The sequence below is a fragment of the Anabrus simplex genome, chromosome 2 (genome assembly GCF_040414725.1).
Source record: "Anabrus simplex isolate iqAnaSimp1 chromosome 2, ASM4041472v1, whole genome shotgun sequence".
Taxonomy (NCBI): Eukaryota; Metazoa; Arthropoda; class Insecta; order Orthoptera; family Tettigoniidae; genus Anabrus; species Anabrus simplex.
In genome coordinates this window covers 158269366-158288427 of record NC_090266.1, presented here as the reverse complement: position 1 = coordinate 158288427, position 19062 = coordinate 158269366, and the positions used below count along the sequence as shown (strand labels likewise).

The window sequence follows — 19062 nt, the reverse complement described above, 5'->3', positions numbered from 1 at the left end:
GAATTTAGCCAATCCCGAATTTCCGTAATTAATTTATAACCAATCAGGTGTATCTTCTCCAAAGGGGATATGTTGCTTAACCCTAGCCAATAAAGTTTTTGTGGGAGGGTGTTCTCATTCCTCAAACGCCTCGAACTTTCCGCGGGAGTATATAAACTGCTGATTTTAGGGTCTCCGGGCCACTTCTGTACCATCTTTCAGTGTGTAAAGTACATAGCAGGGGGCGGGAAGCGCCTCTTTCTTCGGGCAGCAGTTCAACAACCAGGTAATGGCCGTTTAATAACTTCTTTTCTTGCTAGCTCAGCAGTTTAACTCTCGGGGCGGGTCCGAAGCGTTTCCACCATGTAACTTTTCCCTAAAATGTAACGACTCTTAGCATCTATTCTCTTTTAAAGTTACATATTGGGATAGAGAGTGCTTAACCCTCTCGAGCTCCCACTCATATTGTTTTGAGGTGAACTTATTTCTCACAACCGATTCTTCCTTAATGTAATGTAAATTGTTCTTTTCTAAAGTCACCTCTGTAGTATGGGATTAGCCCTTGCATTAGCGGCCTAGAGCCAGATTAGGTTTTAAACAAAATGTATTAGGAGTGCAGATCGCCTCCTCTCAAATTGTTATTTTAGAGGTCATGTAATTAACCTTTTTCTCACTTAATAGACCTCAGTAGGTTGGGTATTTTACCCCTGTGTCTATGTCCTTAGAGGACAACTTGAAGGTGGAGTTTGGTGTGGCCTTTGATAGGCTTAAAGTTGAGAGCGAGTGGCTCTTTCTCGAAAATTGAGTGTTGTATGCCTCGAGGAGGCTTTTCTGTGTAATTTAGAGCAAGTGCTCCTGGGCATGAATGGGGTTTTCTGCCCCTCTGTTAAATCTTGTTTTGGGGTAAAGTTGGGCTAGTTGCCCAAGAACTGCGAGTTCGGGGCTCGAAGCCCAAATCCTGTAAATACTGTAATTGTACTTTTGTTGCCTTGCTACTCTGTACCTGCCATTTGTGTTATTTCTGAATTTTGGAAAGAAAATATAACCTTGTTAAATTTTATCTTAACTTTAATTTCGTATTTTGCGGCCCGTTCACCCACGCACCTTCTTTCACCTCTACCACCAAAAAACTTGGTAATAATAATAATAATAATAATAATAATAATAATAATAATAATAATAATAATAATAATAATAATAATGGTGCATGGCATCTACATAGGCTTGGTGGTGACCTAATAAGGATAAAATGAATGGCGAAGACGTCATTAACACCCAGTTCCCAAGCCAGGGGAATTAACAGTACCGTATGAGGGGGTTGATTCTGGATTGAACCGGGGCCGTCGGGCCAAAGGCAAGCATTCTATCCATTTAGCCTCAAAGCTGGACTTCAATTTGCTAAATCTTAAGCTACCAACTCGATTGATCAGGTGTTGAGTATTGGCGGTGGCAGAGGCCAGGGCAGTAGCTTGTGAAGCAGCCTTGACAACACAGCGGGCAGCTCCGTTGGCTGTTGGATGCAGCTCAAAATGCTTAAGGCTTGATGTTCCCTAAACCAACTATCGAAAAGGGGTAGCCTAAATCTAGTGATACCGGGCGAGTTGGCCATGCGCGTAGAGGCGTGCGGCTGTGAGCTTGCATCCGGGAGACAGTAGGTTCGAATCCCACTATCGGCAGCCCTGAAAATGGTTTTCCGTGGTTTCCCATTTTCACACCAGGCAAATGCTGGGGCTGTACCTTAATTAAGGCCACGGCCGCTTCCTTCCAACTCCTAGGTCTTTCCTATCCCATCGTCGCCATAAGACCTATCTGTGTCGGTGCGACGTAAAGCCCCTAGCAAAAAAAAATCTAGTGGTAGCCCACGTCTTGATACCAGCATACGCCACTGCCAGGAATAGAATTAGTAATGTTTGAAATTTTAATCATTTTTCGTTATAGCTTTAAGAAATTAAATAGATGTTAATAGTGGGACTTGCTGTTTAGAATGTTTAAAGACAGTTTATTCATTAGATGCAGTTACACCGGGCGAGTTGGCCGTGCGTGTAGAGGCACGCGGCTGTGAGCTTGCATCCGGGAGATAGTAGGTTCGAATCCCACTATCGGCAGCCCTGAAGATGGTTTTCCGTGGTTTCCCATTTTCACACCAGGCAAATGCTGGGGCTGTACCTTAATTAAGGCCACGGACGCTTCCTTCCAACTCCTAGGCCTTTCCTATCCCATCGTCGCAATAAGACCTATCTGTGTCGGTGCGACGTAAAGCCCGTAGCAAAAAAAAAAAAAAAAAGATGCAGTTACATCAGAATCGCTATCGTCACTTTCATTATCTCCTTCGGCAGAATGAGATACAGGAGGCTCAGACAGTAAGTTGAGCACTTCTCGCGAAAGCGAAATCAACTTACTCCTCCTTGATTTCCCTAAGGTGGTAATATAAGGATCTGATGGTATAAGCAGCCCATGGAAATGGTCAGTATTTGTGTCTTTCTGGAAGGTTTCCTATTATTTTTATTCCTGGTCTCCTGGGCTTCCTCGGAGAGGTGTCCAATAGGTATAATACAGTGCCAGCAAAGTTACAGGCATGTAGTACGATTTGTATTTTTGTAAGTACAATTGTATAGTTTTCTTTGCGTACATGCCAAATGTCACTTTATCAATGGCATACCCACACGAAAGAGTTTCTACGATGGCACGTAGATGGTTTATTAAATTTATATCTACTTCAGTAATATCCGCAGAAGTGGAAGCCTCTCTGAAGAATCTTCTAGCGGTTTCCATCATTGATATTGCCAGCACTTTGCTTCGGATATCAACCAATAGACGCGTTTCCTCCCTGAACTTCTGTAGTGAAGTCATCTACAGTATTTATTTATTGCGTGTGTATTTAGGCTTTAAATCAATGTGTAAATGCATGTTGAATGAGAGTTATGTGATAAACCTACGTGTGTGATTTATTTCTTTAACATTAATACTGCGATCTTTTGTAGTCATCTGCAGTATTTATTTATTGCGTCTGTTTTCTAGCTTTCATTGTCTGGATAAAATTATTAAATGCAATTAAATACATCACACGCCCCTCAAGTCCATAAGATTATTTGTCTATTTTCTCTCGCAATTTGCCTTATATTTCAGTGCTGAGGTTTCTTATGTGCCGTAGTTTACCTCTGATTCTGTACGAACCAAAAGTGGCCCCTGTAAACCCCACGTCCCCTTCAGTTCATAAAAGTAATTTATAGCTTAGTTTCTTAAGCCTTTTGTCTTGAACTTCATACTGAATTTCACAAATTTATGTGCCGCCGTTTTCCCGTGATGGCGTTGAGCGGAGCCGTTCGATATGGCAACCCTGCTGTCATAAATGCAATACTGTTTTCTTAACATGGAATAAGCTATAGCAGACTAATGGCAGGCTCATCCTGACATTGTTGTGATGCACGTCCTTCTGCAAGGCTCATTCTCTGCTCGAACCAACTTTCATTGTACTTCAGCAATTTGCCCCTTTCTCTATATTTTGTTCAGCGTGATCGAATTTTAGCACACAAAATACTGACAGATTTCCTTATTCACTTGGATACATCTTCGGAACAATCCTCAAAGCCTGAATGTTCAATTACAACATTCGCAATATCATCGTTCCGCTTGTATTCCCTGCTGTTCCTCAACAGCTCGAAAACCGACCTCCGGGTTACAGAGTATATGGCTTCCGGAAAAAATTAATTACTCTCATGGTCGCGCCTGGTCGCAGCAAAAAGTCACAGTTTTCTATTCATTTAAGTATAGATAACTCATCCAAAAGACTTTCATTGTGGAAATCAAAGGCAATCCATTTCGAAAGTCAGCTCAAATTTGTATAATTAGATAGCGCTTGGACACCGTGTACCTGAATGTTAGGTGCACATTTCGGACAACAATATACGGCAGTCATTTTCAGAAAATGCTACATAGTATATAAAAATACATACCTTCATCTAATATAATCACATTGCAAGCTAAAGAAATGTTTAGTTCTGACGTCTTTACTGAGCCCTCACATAATAACTGCGCGCTCGTCTCGCCAGAATATGATGCCCTGACGGAGGAGAGCCACTTTAGGCCTTCGGTGAGATTAAATAATCAGACAGTGCGACTTTTCAATACTTAATTACTGTACCCAAGAGTCTTAAAAACACGACTCACAGAAAATGCGCACCAAAGACAAGGGTTGAAAATATTATTTTTGGCCGGCTGGATGCTAGAAATTACCCACTGTGCGACAGTTCTGTTCTGACTTGTGAGCCTTTTCTTTTCCAGCATGCTATGGGCCTTGATATTCACATCAAGTTCTTTATCCGGAAAAGTTTTGGAAAATCGTTCAAAGTTGGTGGACTCTAATAATTTTGCTGCTTCCAGGTGATCCAAGATTTGGAAGCGATCACGGGTCTCATGTGTTACTCTATCGCACACTTCCTTGGCATCAGTACGCGGACATGATAACTTTCTGCGCTTGCTTTCTGAAGCACATATTTCTTCAGAAGTACCGATTTCTACCGATTCCCTTATATTGTTCATCACTTGAATGAAGTGTGAGACAGCAGATTTTATTTTTACAGCATCAGTTGTTCTTGACTGCAACTGGTTGCACATAATGTCCACTTGTGGCATCAGTTTATGAAAATGATAGTCAAAAGGTGAATTCCTCGTCTTCTAAGTTGCGACGAATCCCGTTTGCTCCAAGGAAAGTTTTATTCGATTGGGTTTTCTTCAACATTAATACACACTCTCTTATGGATTCAGTTTGTTCGTTCACCGTATTCACGGTGCGTGACATGAAATTCCTTCTAGTCGCTGGTCCTGTTGGAATTCTTCAAGCTGCCGCTGCTTCTAAATCAGTCATGCGTTGCATCGACCTTGAGAATAAAACAAGGAACGCCGAATGGTGAGTGAAGAACACCCTAGCCGACTGATTTTGCGAAGTAGCATGTTCCATTGTCAGATTCACCTGATGTGCGTAGTAGTGGATGCAATGTGAGTTGGGATAGCAGGCTATTATCTTTGCTTGCACTCCACCTTTACCACCACTCCGTTGTAGGTCTGCGGTATACTTTCAAACATCGTGTTCATTTCACTTAAAAATATATTATACAGGAGCATCCGCATCCTTACCTGGTTTAAGAACCCAAAATCGTTCGTATGGAATACGATCTTTCTCATACAGAAATACCAACGCTAACTGCGCCTCTACTGCACTGTTATGCTACAAATTAAATGTTATAAGCCCAAGAAAACACCAGGATTATCGGAACTATCGCTTTCGTCGTGTCCCCTTAGAGTTCATTTAAACGCACCGTGAGATTTAATGCAGTATGTAATTCTTGATAGCACATACCTGTTCTTTTCCACTTGTTATTGTGCTTTCCTTTTTCTTCGTAATAAGCACGGCTTAATAATGTTGCAATGTTAACCGTTCCTAAAGCACTTTAGTTTAAAGAATTATTAATGTGTTTCTCACTCTCATTATGCTTCTTAATTAAAGCATTTAGATGTCCGAGATCTCTAACACTCACTGTTCCCCCAAAATCACTATTGCCAAGACACAAACACGGAAAACAGAAAAGGGCATTTCTAATCTCGCATCCGCACACCCAGTCGTTTTCATACTTTTTTCCTATTAAATTTTCTGGTATTTTCAGATTTGTTAGAAGTAGCATTCTGAGCAATATCTAAGTCTGGGGTAGGTCTACATACCATTTTACCTTAATTTTTTCTTCCAGTGTGCTGGTTGAAAATGTGGTTTTCAAGAGGCTCTCCATTGAGTTTTCCATACTTGAACAAACACTCAAAGAATTCCAGCACAAATACACGTTCCTCAAAACTAAACTAATTAAACACTCAATAACGCCCGCAATGACAAAACATTCACAAACTCAGAAACACTTGTGTGAGCGCGCAAAACAGAACTTCTCAAGGTTACCAAAAGCGTTGAAATAAAACCAGTAACGCCGTAATGTAAAATGACATTATGTTGCTATAGTGAAATTTTGTAATGAAAGAAAATCACAATATCATGTCCTTATTTTGAAAACAAAGAAAGATAATTTGTATACTTCGTGGATTTAAAAATGTGGTTATGGAATAGGCAAGTTGGGAGTATTAATAGACCTGGCGGGAAGAGCTGATGGCTTCCTCTACAGTATTTTGTTTTCTCGGTTGCTTTGAGCGATCCCTCTCTTAATATTTCAGCTGAGTCCAGAAGGACCCCTATGGGTGGGGGATGCAGACGGAGAATACACCCACGGTATCCCCTGCTTTTCGTAAGAGGTGACTAAAAGGGGCCGTAGGGCCTCTCATCTTGGGAGCGTGCGTTTGCGTCCACGAGGCCCTTAACTGAGTCCTGCAATTGCTTGCACTTGTGCCAGGCTCCTCACTTCCATCTATCCTGTCCGACCTTCCTTGGTCAACTCTTGTTCTTTTCCGACCCCGATGGTATTAGAGCATTCGAGCCCTAGGGAGCCTTTCATTTTTATTCTCTTCGTGCCTCTTGCCTTTCTTTACCCGGTACTTCATTTTTCGAAGTGTCGGATCCCTTCCTTTCTCTCTCTGATCTCGTGTGGGTGGGGGACACAGATGAAAAATACACCCACGCTATCCGCTACTTGTCGTAAGAGGCGACTAAAAGGGCGACGAGGGAATGATTGAATTAGAACCATGGGATTACTTGTAATTAGTACCATCAAGCGAGGTACACCATGGGTCGCATTTATTTGCGAGTAGTAGCACTATGTTAGGTAAACAATAGGTTTGTGATTATTAGCAACAGACGGTGAATTAGTGCCGGCCCCGTGGTGTAGGGGTAGCGTGCTTGCCTCTTACCCGGAGGCCCCGGGTTCGATTCCCGGCCAGGTCAGGGATTTTTACCTGGACCTGAGGGCTGGTTCGAGGTCCACTCAGCCTACGAGATTAGAATTGAGGAGCTATCTGACGGTGAGATGGCGGCCCCGGTCTAGAAAGCCAAGAATAACGGCCGAGAGGATTCGTCGTGCTGACCACATGGCACCTCGTAATCTGCAGGTCTTCGGGCTGAGCAGCGGTCGCTTGGTAGGCCAAGTCCCTTCAAGGGCTGTAGTGCCATGGGGTTTGGTTTGGTTTGGGTGAATTAGTATGGGTTTTACAGTACGTGTGATTAGTACCACTATATGCGAAACACCACGGGCTTACGTTGCCTCGGATTAGTACCACTATATGAGCGACACCGTGGGTCTGCGTTGTCTGTGATTTATACCCACTATGTGAGGAACACCACGGGATAGTACGAGTCCTTGTGATTAGTACACCTATGTGAGGAACACCATGGGTTTGCGTTGCCTGTGAGTGGCGCCGTAATGTGAAAAACACCATAGGTGTGTGTTACCTGTGCGTATTACATTACCTGTGAGTAGCACCACAATGCGTGGAACACCGTGAGTCTACGATACTTATGATTAGTGCCGCTACATGATAAATACCATGGTTCTTACTTTCCTAGCGATAAGTACCATTATGAGGGGCCGTTAACCTGGATTTTGGACCCCTTTAGACAACAAGAATCATCGATTCAGGATTATGCTTTGGAAGCAGCCCCTTGGTCAGTATATACTGTACTACTGTTTTAAGATAGTTTCTGGGAAGGTGGGGCAATGCGGGTCGGATCCACGGATTGCTTTAAGTTCATAATCATTGTTCATCGTCTTTTTTTAATTCTAGTCAATGGATTAGTTTTGGAATTATTTTTAACTTTCAATATTGTGAGCTGAACCCACTGATTGTTTTAAATTCACATTCATACATTCATCTTCATCAACACGTTGTGATTTTTGGTCAGTGGATGAGTTTTGGACTTTTAAATTGTCGTTACATTTCGTCTCATTTCGTAACATTAGGGGCCGATGAACTAGATGCTAGACCTCTTTAAACAACAAGCATCGACATCATTATCATCATCATCATTACCGAGTCCATTACCTGCCTCGCTCTCATATCGGTCAAAATGCTAGTGTGACAAGTGCTGCCTCTCTGTGGTCGAACGAAGAATCGCTGTGAAGTGACGTCTTGGCTGTTCTTTCCACAGCACATCGGAAAAGATGGGCACGCATGCACAAAAGGCAGAGTTCCTGCTTTCTGGCAAAAATCTTACAAATTCTCGCTGAGCTGTGCTTTGCACAGCACCCGAAGTGGAACGCACGACTAGGTACCTGGTTGTGAGGGGAGTTGAATGATTCCTGTTCTTTGACTGACATCTTTTTCAATGCACTGTATTTGATTGTAGATAATATTATTGAAGTAATTTATTTTGAAATAGATAATGTGCTCCAGCACTTCAGCACATAAGGTACGGTCGCCCCTGAACGCATGTATTGGTAACTGGAAATTGTGGCTCGGAAGTAATCAACCACTACAGCCACTTCTTTTATATCAGAATTCTTCCTAAATACTAGGTTCATATCTTAGATCAGAGCGTACGCCGAAGACTGCATACGGTTGATCTCCACTCCAAAGGCCTTTGAAACGATTTGCATTGGATCAAGAGGTCTGACCTCTTCGAAGGAGCCCATCATCTTCGTCAACATCATATTATTCAAAATGGAGAAATGCTGCGTTCAGTTTCAAGAACAGGATTGACTTGACACTCAACACCACACGTACGAGATTATAGAGGACCCTCAGACAAATCCAACACAACCATATTCAAGACATCCATCATTTGCAGTCTAAAGAGTCCCGTTCTGTGATGGAATAGTGGTCGTACCGCGGATTCCTCTTCTTTTCATCCACGGCACTGACTCCTGTCACATCAAGGGATTCCGGACACCCTTGCTAGCCCTACAGACTTCATGTTGTGGACCTCTAACTTCTGTTGGTAGATGATAGTGCAAGACCTCATCGTGCTATCGTGGCCCATCAGAACACGTCACCAATCGAATGGCTGACTTGCACAGTTCCCAGGACATCCTAAATGTAGCAATTTCCTGAAGTCCAAATCCACGAGGTACTCATTTTTGGTAGTTCACTGATCCTGGTGGTGAGAATTGGGTCCGTTTATCATAAGAGAAACATGGCTTGAAAAAGGGCATGGCTGATATGGTGCAAGAACACATTCGTGTACGTGGAAAACATGTATATTCCTATTACAGGATAATCACAACTATGATTAACATCTCATAAATTTGGATGTTGAAGACATAGGTACGGTAGAAAATGTATCTATTTATGTGAGTCTTTACTGATAGTCAAGGAGATGAAGTAGTTTGCGAGTTGATTATACTTAGTTTGTTCAATACTACTGTAAGGACATGGGCGCCGTCAATGTTACAATAAATATTTTAGTAATTCTCCTCACTCGTATGTTCATTAACGCCAACATTTATACATGTACTAGGTTTATTTTGTTCATATTCCTTAGATGAAATAATGATTACTGTATTCCTGTTATCATTGGTCCATTTAGGCACCTAGATTCAATCGACAGATGAATAATTGATGTTCTAGGGATCGGCATCTCAGTATCTATTGGAAGCGCCTTGCTTGGAGCCTGCATTTCTGGCACAGGCAAACATGTGTTCTAGTTAGTTTCATGTAACTAAACTTCAAGGTTAGATAGCTCTTGACATTTTCATGGGGTTCATGATTTGTCTCACGTATGGTACCTAATTTGAAAATCTTCTAGAGAGTGGGTATGAGAAAAAATAAGCATTAGAAATGAAGTACAGTTTGTATATTGGAATTAGTTTTTGGAATACAATAATGGTAAATGTGGATATGACATACTGTTTAAGATATTATTTTGGCTGATGGTTTGTAAATACTTCAGAACGCTGAATCTTCAAGGTCGGTTGTCAGCAAGATCCACTTTTAATCTTCCTCAAACCTGAAAACAAATGCACATATTCGGTAAATGACTCCAAGAATGCAAATCATACTATGAAATATTTTATTAGCCCAGATACTGTTGCATCCATACACCATTACAACATCACTACGTGTTAATTAATAATTAATAATTAATAATTAATGTCATTGGCTTTACGTCCCACTAACTACATTTTTACGGTTTTCGGAGACGCCGAGGTGCCGGAATTTAGTCCCGCAGTAGTTCTTTTACGTGTCAGTAAATCTACGGACACGAGGCTGACCTATTTGAGCACCTTCATGAAATACACTTTCTGGACGATTTCATTTGAACGTTCGTAGTTTCCGACGTTACCTCAAAACACGCGAAGAGAATAATTCGGAATGAAATCGTGTTCAGAAATTAAATCAGAAGAACACTATATAAATCAGTTTTCATGTTATTTCGGAAATATTCATCTAAGAAATACTGAATAATGTTATAGATGTATACCATTCAAATTTAATGCGATATTTGCACATTCATTTTAGAGTTGATGGTTGCAAATTATTTATCAGTTTGAGGAGACATAATCATCGTAGTGCATGTGTACATGTTGTCTGATATCTGTACTAGTGCAATGCATCTATATAAGGTATCCTTGTACAATTCTTCCGGTCGGAAGTGGGACTGAAAGAGCTGAACTTCCAGGTCACATACCTGTGACATTTATATGGCGTTCAATATCCATATGAGGTAGGACAACTTTGAAAAGAACCTAATAGAGAGCGAGAGAATAAAAGACCATTGTGACACCGAATCGATTCCTGGATTTCGACTATCGATTTCTGCTCGCCAAACTGGCTGATTAGCTGCGAGCGACAAGGGAGTGTCGGATCTTAGCCTACAAGGAATACAAAGCCTGCCCAATAGCCACTCATAGCTGTCCGCCCTGTGGATGCTATATTTGCCGCTAGAGGCGCTGCAATTCAACCTCACATGAACACGTCGGTTGGCGGTATTTCTACACACTGTATGCTTACTGGTGACGAAAGTTGAATGGTAATACCGATAGAAATAATGAAACTCAATAATGATTTTGTTTTGTCCGAATCCTTGGCTGAATGGTCAGCGTTGAGGCCTTCGGTTCAGAAGGTCCCAGATTCGATTGCCGGCCGGATGGGTGATTATAATCACGTCTAATTAATTCTTCTGGCTCGGGAACTGGTGTTTGTGTTTGTTGATATACTGATTACTAGACCTCGGATTTTAGGTGCTAAAATGTTATTTTAACTGCCTAAAACAGACTCTCAAATAGGCTCTACAGTATTTTTAGGCAGCTGCAGTTTTACGTATCTTAATATGCATTATTTAAAAAACCGTGTTGATTTTGTTAAATTGATAATAATTCGTTATGGGGAAATATAAAACAAGTTTCACTCACCTCTTGCTGCAAACGTCGCAGAATATAATTTTACCATCCGATGTGAAACGGGGAAACTCTTGTAAATTGAGGATGAATTGGAACCTGACACCTTCTGCTTAATTCACACACTGGCCAAATGGGAAAAGGATATGGTTAAAATACGTGAATCATATTACGCTGGTGTGCTGCTACATTCCGTTTTGTAAACAAGGCTCTAGAAATAAAGTTCCTGGAACTAGTTTCCATGAATTCCCTTGCTAAAGAGCCAACTAGGGAATTATGGATTAAAGCAATAAACAGACCAGGTATGGTACAGTAAATACGCAGACCAAAAGACGGCAAAAATTAGGTTACTTATTATTATTGCTCCTATTCTGCTGATAATTTCTTTATTCTGTTGTGTAGGTGGTACCAAGAATAAGTTATCGAACCTTAGTGACCGCTCCGTCGAGTGCTGCAATGGCATATATTGGAGGGTATTTGGTAAGAGTTGTTGAAGACCACATGCCATGTCAAGAGTGTGTTGATAAAATGAGTAGTATCCAGACTCCATCTCCACTAACGTCATTAAAAAAATCAAAGACAGAGGTGGCCTCAGGTATCCAAAGCCAAGTTTTGTTTCACTGCTGATGAAACTGGGGCAAGTAAGGGACGAAACGTTATCGGTAACGCTGGGCAGTCCAAAAACAGCACAAACATTAACCGAAATACTGTTGCCACGTGTTGCTAAAAATCCTATTCTACAGTGTGAGAAAAGTGATCATTCTGAGAAACAAAGCAGAATAATACTGCAGAAGTTTCTGCACCTCTCTGTCACTAACTACGCTAATGGCACGACAGATGAGTATCGCTAAGAATACTTCTCGATAAAAAAAACAATTTATGAGAAGAAAATATCAAGGAAAATAGTTAAAGTCGTTCCTTTTCACTGAAAATCTATGGTGCGGTAGTAAAAATATCTAGTGCAGACCGTATATCCTTTTAAATGCCAGACATAAATTTTGACAGTTATATGTGTTATCTGAAATGAAAATCCACAGCTGAATTGAACTCCTAGGGGTAAAAGGTGAACATTAACTATTTTCTACTTCATTCTGTTCAGTAATGTATATAATATACAGGAAGTATAGTACAGAGGTCAATTTGTGCTGGTTTTAACTCCCGTTACCAATGCTACTGAGTGCTGATGTGAGGTGGTATACTAGCGCTGCAGCGGTCAAGACGCGCACTGCCAGGCGGACACTGTTTCTGAAGAGAACACTGCGAGTGAGCAGGCTTTGTATTCCTTGTAGGCTAAGATCGGATCCAGGATATACGTACTGGACACTGCTCAAGAGATGATCCTTGAAAGTGCAGCGGCGTGAAGGGTAAAATGAAATGTGTTGAGTTGCAGGTGAGCAGACGACCTGTTATTGGCCCGCGCAAGCAATATCTCATACTGACTTCAACGAACACATTCAGTGGTTTGAGCACACTGTATGTGTTAAACGCTCCACCTCAAAATTTTAATACAATGGCTTAGCGATGAGGGGGCTTTCTTCTCTGACGGGAGTCTAAATACCGCGTCTCTGCTAGGTCGATTCCCCCAACCCCCGCCAGTGTAAAATCAGAGATTTTTCCGACTCATCGATACATCTCGGAAAGAGATTAATAAAAAGGCAGAGTTTTCGCCCTGGGATGGGACTCTCATTTACTCGCCCTCAATAAAAAAAAGAAAAGAAAGAGCACACCGTGTAAACTCGTCCTGAATAAATACTGCAATCTGTCTGATCAGCATCGTTTTATTTTAACATATTGTGTGAAATCGGCATTGTGTCAGTAAGCGAATGCACGTGCTTATTCATAGATTAAAATACAATTTAACCAACTTTGAAGACGAATCGTAATAGTTGAATTACTGTAAGAAGTTTTGTCGTGCATTGCTTTGTTCTAATGTTCAGTGCTGCGTGTCGAAAATAACAAGTCATCATTCATAGACGTGGTAAGACTTGTTGATATATCTTAATTTCTGCTCGTTACACCGGTTTAGGTAATCAAATTATACCATAGAAACACCAGCTTCATTACACACCTCCATTTATTACGAGCTGTTAACTACAACTGACTTTCACACACACAAACACACACACGAAGCAAATTCAAACGTTCAAAGAACAAAAGAACAAAGAACAAAAGCAAAACAAAGATAAACCACTCCACTCAATTATCTGAGTTACCGATACATAACCTCAATGTTGTATTCCTTAAAACTATATACACATGACATTTTATTTTTATGAGAAAACCACACTTCCAACATTTCCATTTTCTCAAAAAAATAAAATACTACACTTCAATCAATTATCCTCTCATTGCAATGGGCAATGATATGTTTCTGTGGTCTCCTAGAGAACAATAACTTAAATTAAAGGAGTGAGTTGAGCTCCTATATATAGAAATATTGGTTATGAATCATGCTATTTTCTGAAATGTGCTTGCGAAATAAATTTCGGATAACTTACTGGTTCCATACTTGCAGTTGTAGCGGTCCAACTCGCACTGGTTACCAAATGTCTTCTTTCCCGAGCTTCCTTGTCTCGCACATATTGGTTCATGGCGTGTTGGACAGGACTTCGCGCACTCCTTTGCTTCTGCTACGATAACAACTGAAACAGAAGAACAAGAACACTTAAGCAAGAATGAAGTTTAATCCAGGTATCACCGAGCAAGTGGCTGTGCCGTTTGGGTCACACAGCTGTCAGCTTGCATTCGTGAGATAGTGGATTCGGCAGCCCTGAAGATGGTTTTCCGTGATTTCTCATTTTCACACCAGGCAAATACTAAGGACACGGTCGCTTCCTTCCTACTCCTAGTCTTTTCCTATCCCATCGTCGCCTATCTGTGCTGGTGCGACGTAAAGTAAATTGTAAAATAATAGTAATAATAAACTTTCTTCAGCTTATCCCAGTTATTGCTAGAGTTGCATTGTTGGATGCGCTTGAGAACGGTTGGCTGTTGAGAGAGCTCTTGCATTATTGCAGTGATAAAGTAGTGAAAACCTATTGAAATAGCTTAATTTTGTGTATATCAGATTCATTTAGTGCTGTTTATATAGTGGTGTTTAGTGCTTGTTGGTAGAAATTGGGAGTAGTAATAATTATTTAAATTTTGTAACAGGTAATTCAGTTGGTCTTCAGTAAATTACGTTTTCTAGGTTAAGTAGGCTAGCTAGGTGCACCTTGTTTCAAATTTAGGTTTAGGTAATACTTTAGGTAATAATATTAACTTTAAAAATATTTGTAAATATCTGTAGATTCGTTGGTTGTACTTACAAAGGCAGATTATCATAAGGAATAGTACCGTAACTTCTGCAGCAACTTCTCCGGTATTTCATATAGATATACGTTCAAACTATCGCGAAGGTAATAATTTACTACATTAAAAAACACGATACGCCTGTAAACTTCCATTTAAAAAGAAGTTAAAGAGATTACACGGTAATAGTTAACAGTCGTATTGTTATTGATTATTGTCGCTCCTCATATTCAAATATTGCATTGTTGGCTACAGTCGTGAACAAAGGGTGTAGTGTAGTCAAGTAAATATAAATATAAATCAGCTGACCTTGTATTCCATTCATTTGTACTTCTGAGTAGGTAGTTAGTATCCGTAATTTATATTTCGCTCCCTCGATCTTTCAGTATTTATGAGCGGTTAGCTAATAATAATAAAGTTCACATATCCCAGTAATTATTGCAGTTCAAGTCCCTGGAGTAGTAGTAGTAGTAGTAGTAGTAGTAGTAGTTTTGATAGAAATATTTGAGAAATTATTGTAGACAACCTCGTATTTTTCAGTAGGCCTAATTAAGGACACTTCTTTTTCTCCGTCCCGTGGAGTAGGGAAAATAATAGTAATCCACCAGCTGTAATAATCACATAACCACATTTCAGTAGAATTGTAGTGAAGATAAGGTATTATATATTAGATAGTATCTTGCCAGGTATATTCGTGTTTTTCTTCGTGTACGGCAATCCTTTTGATACTTAAGCATTTAACCAAACGCAGTGTAGTGTAGTGTAGATACATTGTAGCATAGATACAGTACATTTAGATAGTGCCGTATCTTGCGTGCTATATTCGTGTGTTATCATTCGTGTATATCTATTAGACCGTAATACTAATAATAATTTGTCTAAGCATTTAGCTTCGTTGGTAATCTCTGAGTACAGTAGTTCTTGCAAATGTCATTTCTGTTGTGCTTAGTAGTGACATACGGTACGGTACCGGTATCGTAATTAGGATACGTCTGAAAGTAGTTTAAAAATTACTGTAGTGTACTGTACAGTAGTATACGAGTAATATCCTATTAGAATTTAGTGTGCTTATTTTATTATTGTAAAATATTTGTGTAGTACTGGTGTGGTAGAGGTATCCGTAGAAACTCTTACTAAAATATTGTTGAAATTAGGATAGGCTTAATTTCAGTTTGGAATTGTGTAGTTCTTGTGTATTACTTTCGATATTCAGTAATTAACAGCAGCTTTTATCCTGTTAGGGGTTGTAGGATAAAAAATAATAATAATAGAGCACGACTAAGTAGTATTGTAGTGTAGTCGTATATTAATTACCTTATTGTTGTGTACTATCCCAGACAATATATCCCTCCGTTAGTTTATTTTTTTGCAAATAAGTTATTTTATTTTTTTAATTTTAAATTTTCCCCCCCGTAAAGAATGGCTAAGGAGCGCGAGTGTACTTATTGTGGGTGTGGTGAGGCATTGAGGGTATGAGGGAGGAGTTGGAAAGTTTGAGGGAGATAATTAGGATTCTCACAGAAGACGGGAAGGAAGATAGGACTCCCTCAAACAATGTACAGGTTACAGTAGGTGTACAAGAGGGAGGGGAAGGAAAGGGAGGAGTTGTAGAAGACAGGTGGTCTAATGTTCTAAGGGGAAGGAGATTGCAGGCCAAGGGCTCTATTCAGGATCAGAATTCAGGACAGGTGTCTGTGCGAAATCGGTACGAGTCACTCCAGGTAGAACAACAGATGGAAGATGAGGGACAGGGAACTGTTGCTGAGATGCGTGGAAGTAGGAGGAAGGGAAAAGGTAAGAAAGGGAAATGTAGAGTAGAGGATAGGAAAAGACAGGTGGAACAGGGTCATGGGAAGGAGAAAAGGGAGGAGGAAGTAGCTTCTGCAGCTATCAGGAAAGATAGGGCTGACCAGGAGGGGAGGGGATCAAATGAGGTGGGTAGGGTTGAGGCTCTGGTCATGGGGGATTCCATCGTTAGACACGTGGGGAAAGTGTGTGGAGGAAAGGGAACCAGGGTAGAATGTTATCCAGGAATTAGGTTGAGGCAGATGTTGAGGAAAGTAGAAGAGAGGGAGGAGGGGAAGCAGAAGGTGGTAGCGTTTCACGTTGGTACCAACAACGTAAGGCAAGCTGATATAAGTACCAACATAGTTGGAGATGTGTGGGATCTGGTAAATGCAGCTCGGGTGAAGTTTAAGAAAGCGGAGATTGTTATTAGTGGAATACTGTGTAGGAGGGATACTGACTGGAGGGTGATTGGGGATTTAAATGAGACTATGGAGTGGGTATGTGGGAAACTGGGAGTGAAATTTCTAGATCCTAATGGGTGGGTAGGAGAAAGGGATCTGCGCTCGGATGGCCTACAGTTAAACCGCAGTGGTACGTATAAGTTAGGAAATTTGTTTGGAAGGGTAATAGGGAGGTACATTCAGGGAAACGGGATGGCCTAGGGAGCGGTGATAAGGGAACAGGGAACTGGAAATCAAGTAGGGATGACATAAAATTGTTAGTGTTGAACTGTAGAAGTATTGTAAAGAAAGGAATAGAATTAAGTAATTTAATAGATATATATTTACCAGATCTTGTAATAGGAGTTGAATCATGGCTGAGAAATGATATAATGGATGCAGAAATTTTCTCACGGCACTGGAGTGTGTATCGTAGAGATAGGATAGGAAAGGTGGGAGGGGGAGTTTTCATTCTGGTGAAAGAAGAATTTGTAAGCTACGAAAAAGTTAAAGATGAGACACATGAAATTCTAGGTGTAAAGCTCATTTCTAAAGATAATAGGCAACTTGATATATATGTAGTGTACAGATCGGGAAAGGGTAGCACTGATGCGGATTCGGAATTATTTGATAGGATAGTCAGCTATGTGGGAAACGACATGGAAAGAAATGTGATTGTAGCGGGATATCTGAATTTGCCAGATGTCAATTGGGAAGGAAATGAGAACGACAGGAAGCATGACCAACAAATGGCAAATAAGTTAATATGGGAAGGACAGCTGATTCAGAAAGTGATGGAACCAACCAGAGGGAAAAATATTTTGGATGTGGTGCTGATAAAACCAGATGAGCTCTATAGGGAAACTGAAGTAATAGATGGTATTAGTGATCATGAAGCTGTTTTTGTGGTAGTTAAAAATAAATGTGATAGAAAGGAAGGTCTTAAAAGCAGGAGTGTTAGGCAGTACCATATGGCTGATAAAGCAGGTATGAGGCAGTTTCTAAAAAGTAAGTGTGATCGGTGGAAAACGGTAAATAAAAATGTAAACAGACTCTGGGATGGGTTTAAAGAAATTGTTGAGGAATGCGAAAACAGGTTTGTACCTTTAAGGGTGGTAAGGAATGGTAAAGACCCACCTTATTATAATAGAGAAATAAAGAGACTAAGAAGGAGGTGCAGACTGGAAAGAAATAGAGTTAGAAATGGCTGTGGAAGTAAGGAGAAATTGAAGGAACTTACTAGAAAATTGAATCTAGCAAAGAAGGCAGCTAAGGATAACATGATGGCAAGCATAATTGGCAGTCATACAAATTTTAGTGAAAAATGGAAGGGTATGTATAGGAATTTTAAGGCAGAAACAGGTTCCAAAAAGGACATTCCAGGAATAATTAATAAACAAGGGGAGTGTGTATGTGAGGATCTTCAAAAGGCAGAAGTATTCAGTCAGCAGTATGTAAAGATTGTTGGTTACAAGGATAATGTTGAGATAGAGGAAGAGACTAAGGCCAAAGAAGTAATAACATTTACGTATGATAACAATGACATTTACAATAAGATACAAAAGTTGAAAACTAGAAAAGCGGCTGGAATTGATCAGATTTCTGGGGATATACTAAAGACAATGGGTTGGGATATAGTACCATATCTGAAGTACTTATTTGATTATTGTTTGGCCGAAGGAGCTATACCAGATGAATGGAGAGTTGCTATAGTAGCCCCTGTGTATAAAGGAAAGGGTGATAGACATAAAGCTGAAAATTACAGGCCAGTAAGTTTGACATGCATTGTATGTAAGCTTTGGGAAGGCATTCTTTCTGATTATATTAGACATGTTTGTGAAATTAATAACCGGTTCGATAGAAGGCAATTCGGTTTTAGGAAAGGTTATTCCACTGAAGCTCAACTTGTAGGATTCCAGCAAGATATGGCAGATATCTTGGATTCAGGAGGTCAAATGGACTGTATCGCGATTGACATGTCTAAAGCATTTGATCGTGTGGATCATGGGAGACTACTGGCAAAAATGAGTGCAATTGGACTAGACAAAAGAGTGACTGAATGGGTTGCTATATCTCTAGAAAATAGATCTCAGAGAGTTAGAGTAGGTGAAGCTTTGTCTGACCCTGTAATAGTTGAGAGGGGAGTTCCTCAGGGCAGTGTTATCGGACCTTTATGTTTTCTTATATATATATAAATGATATGAGTAAAGGAGTGGAATCGGAGGTAAGGCTTTTTGCGGATGATGTTATTCTCTATAGAGTGATAAATAAGTTACAAGATTGTGAGCAACTGCAACGTGACC

General features: G+C 40.3%; 1 protein-coding gene across 1 annotated transcript in view; it reads right to left on the bottom strand.

Moving 5' to 3' along the window:
* Positions 1-9682: 9682 nt before the first annotated feature.
* Positions 9683-19062, bottom strand: part of LOC137498629 (vasotab-like) — a 38317-nt gene continuing 28937 nt past the window's right edge. Inside the window, exons 2-3 of the mRNA XM_068226494.1 lie at positions 13739-13882; positions 9683-9850 (exon numbers count right to left, since the gene is read on the bottom strand). Coding sequence (XP_068082595.1) covers positions 9819-9850; positions 13739-13882 — 176 coding nt within the window. The 3' untranslated portion in view covers positions 9683-9818. The remainder of the gene's footprint in view (positions 9851-13738; positions 13883-19062) is intronic.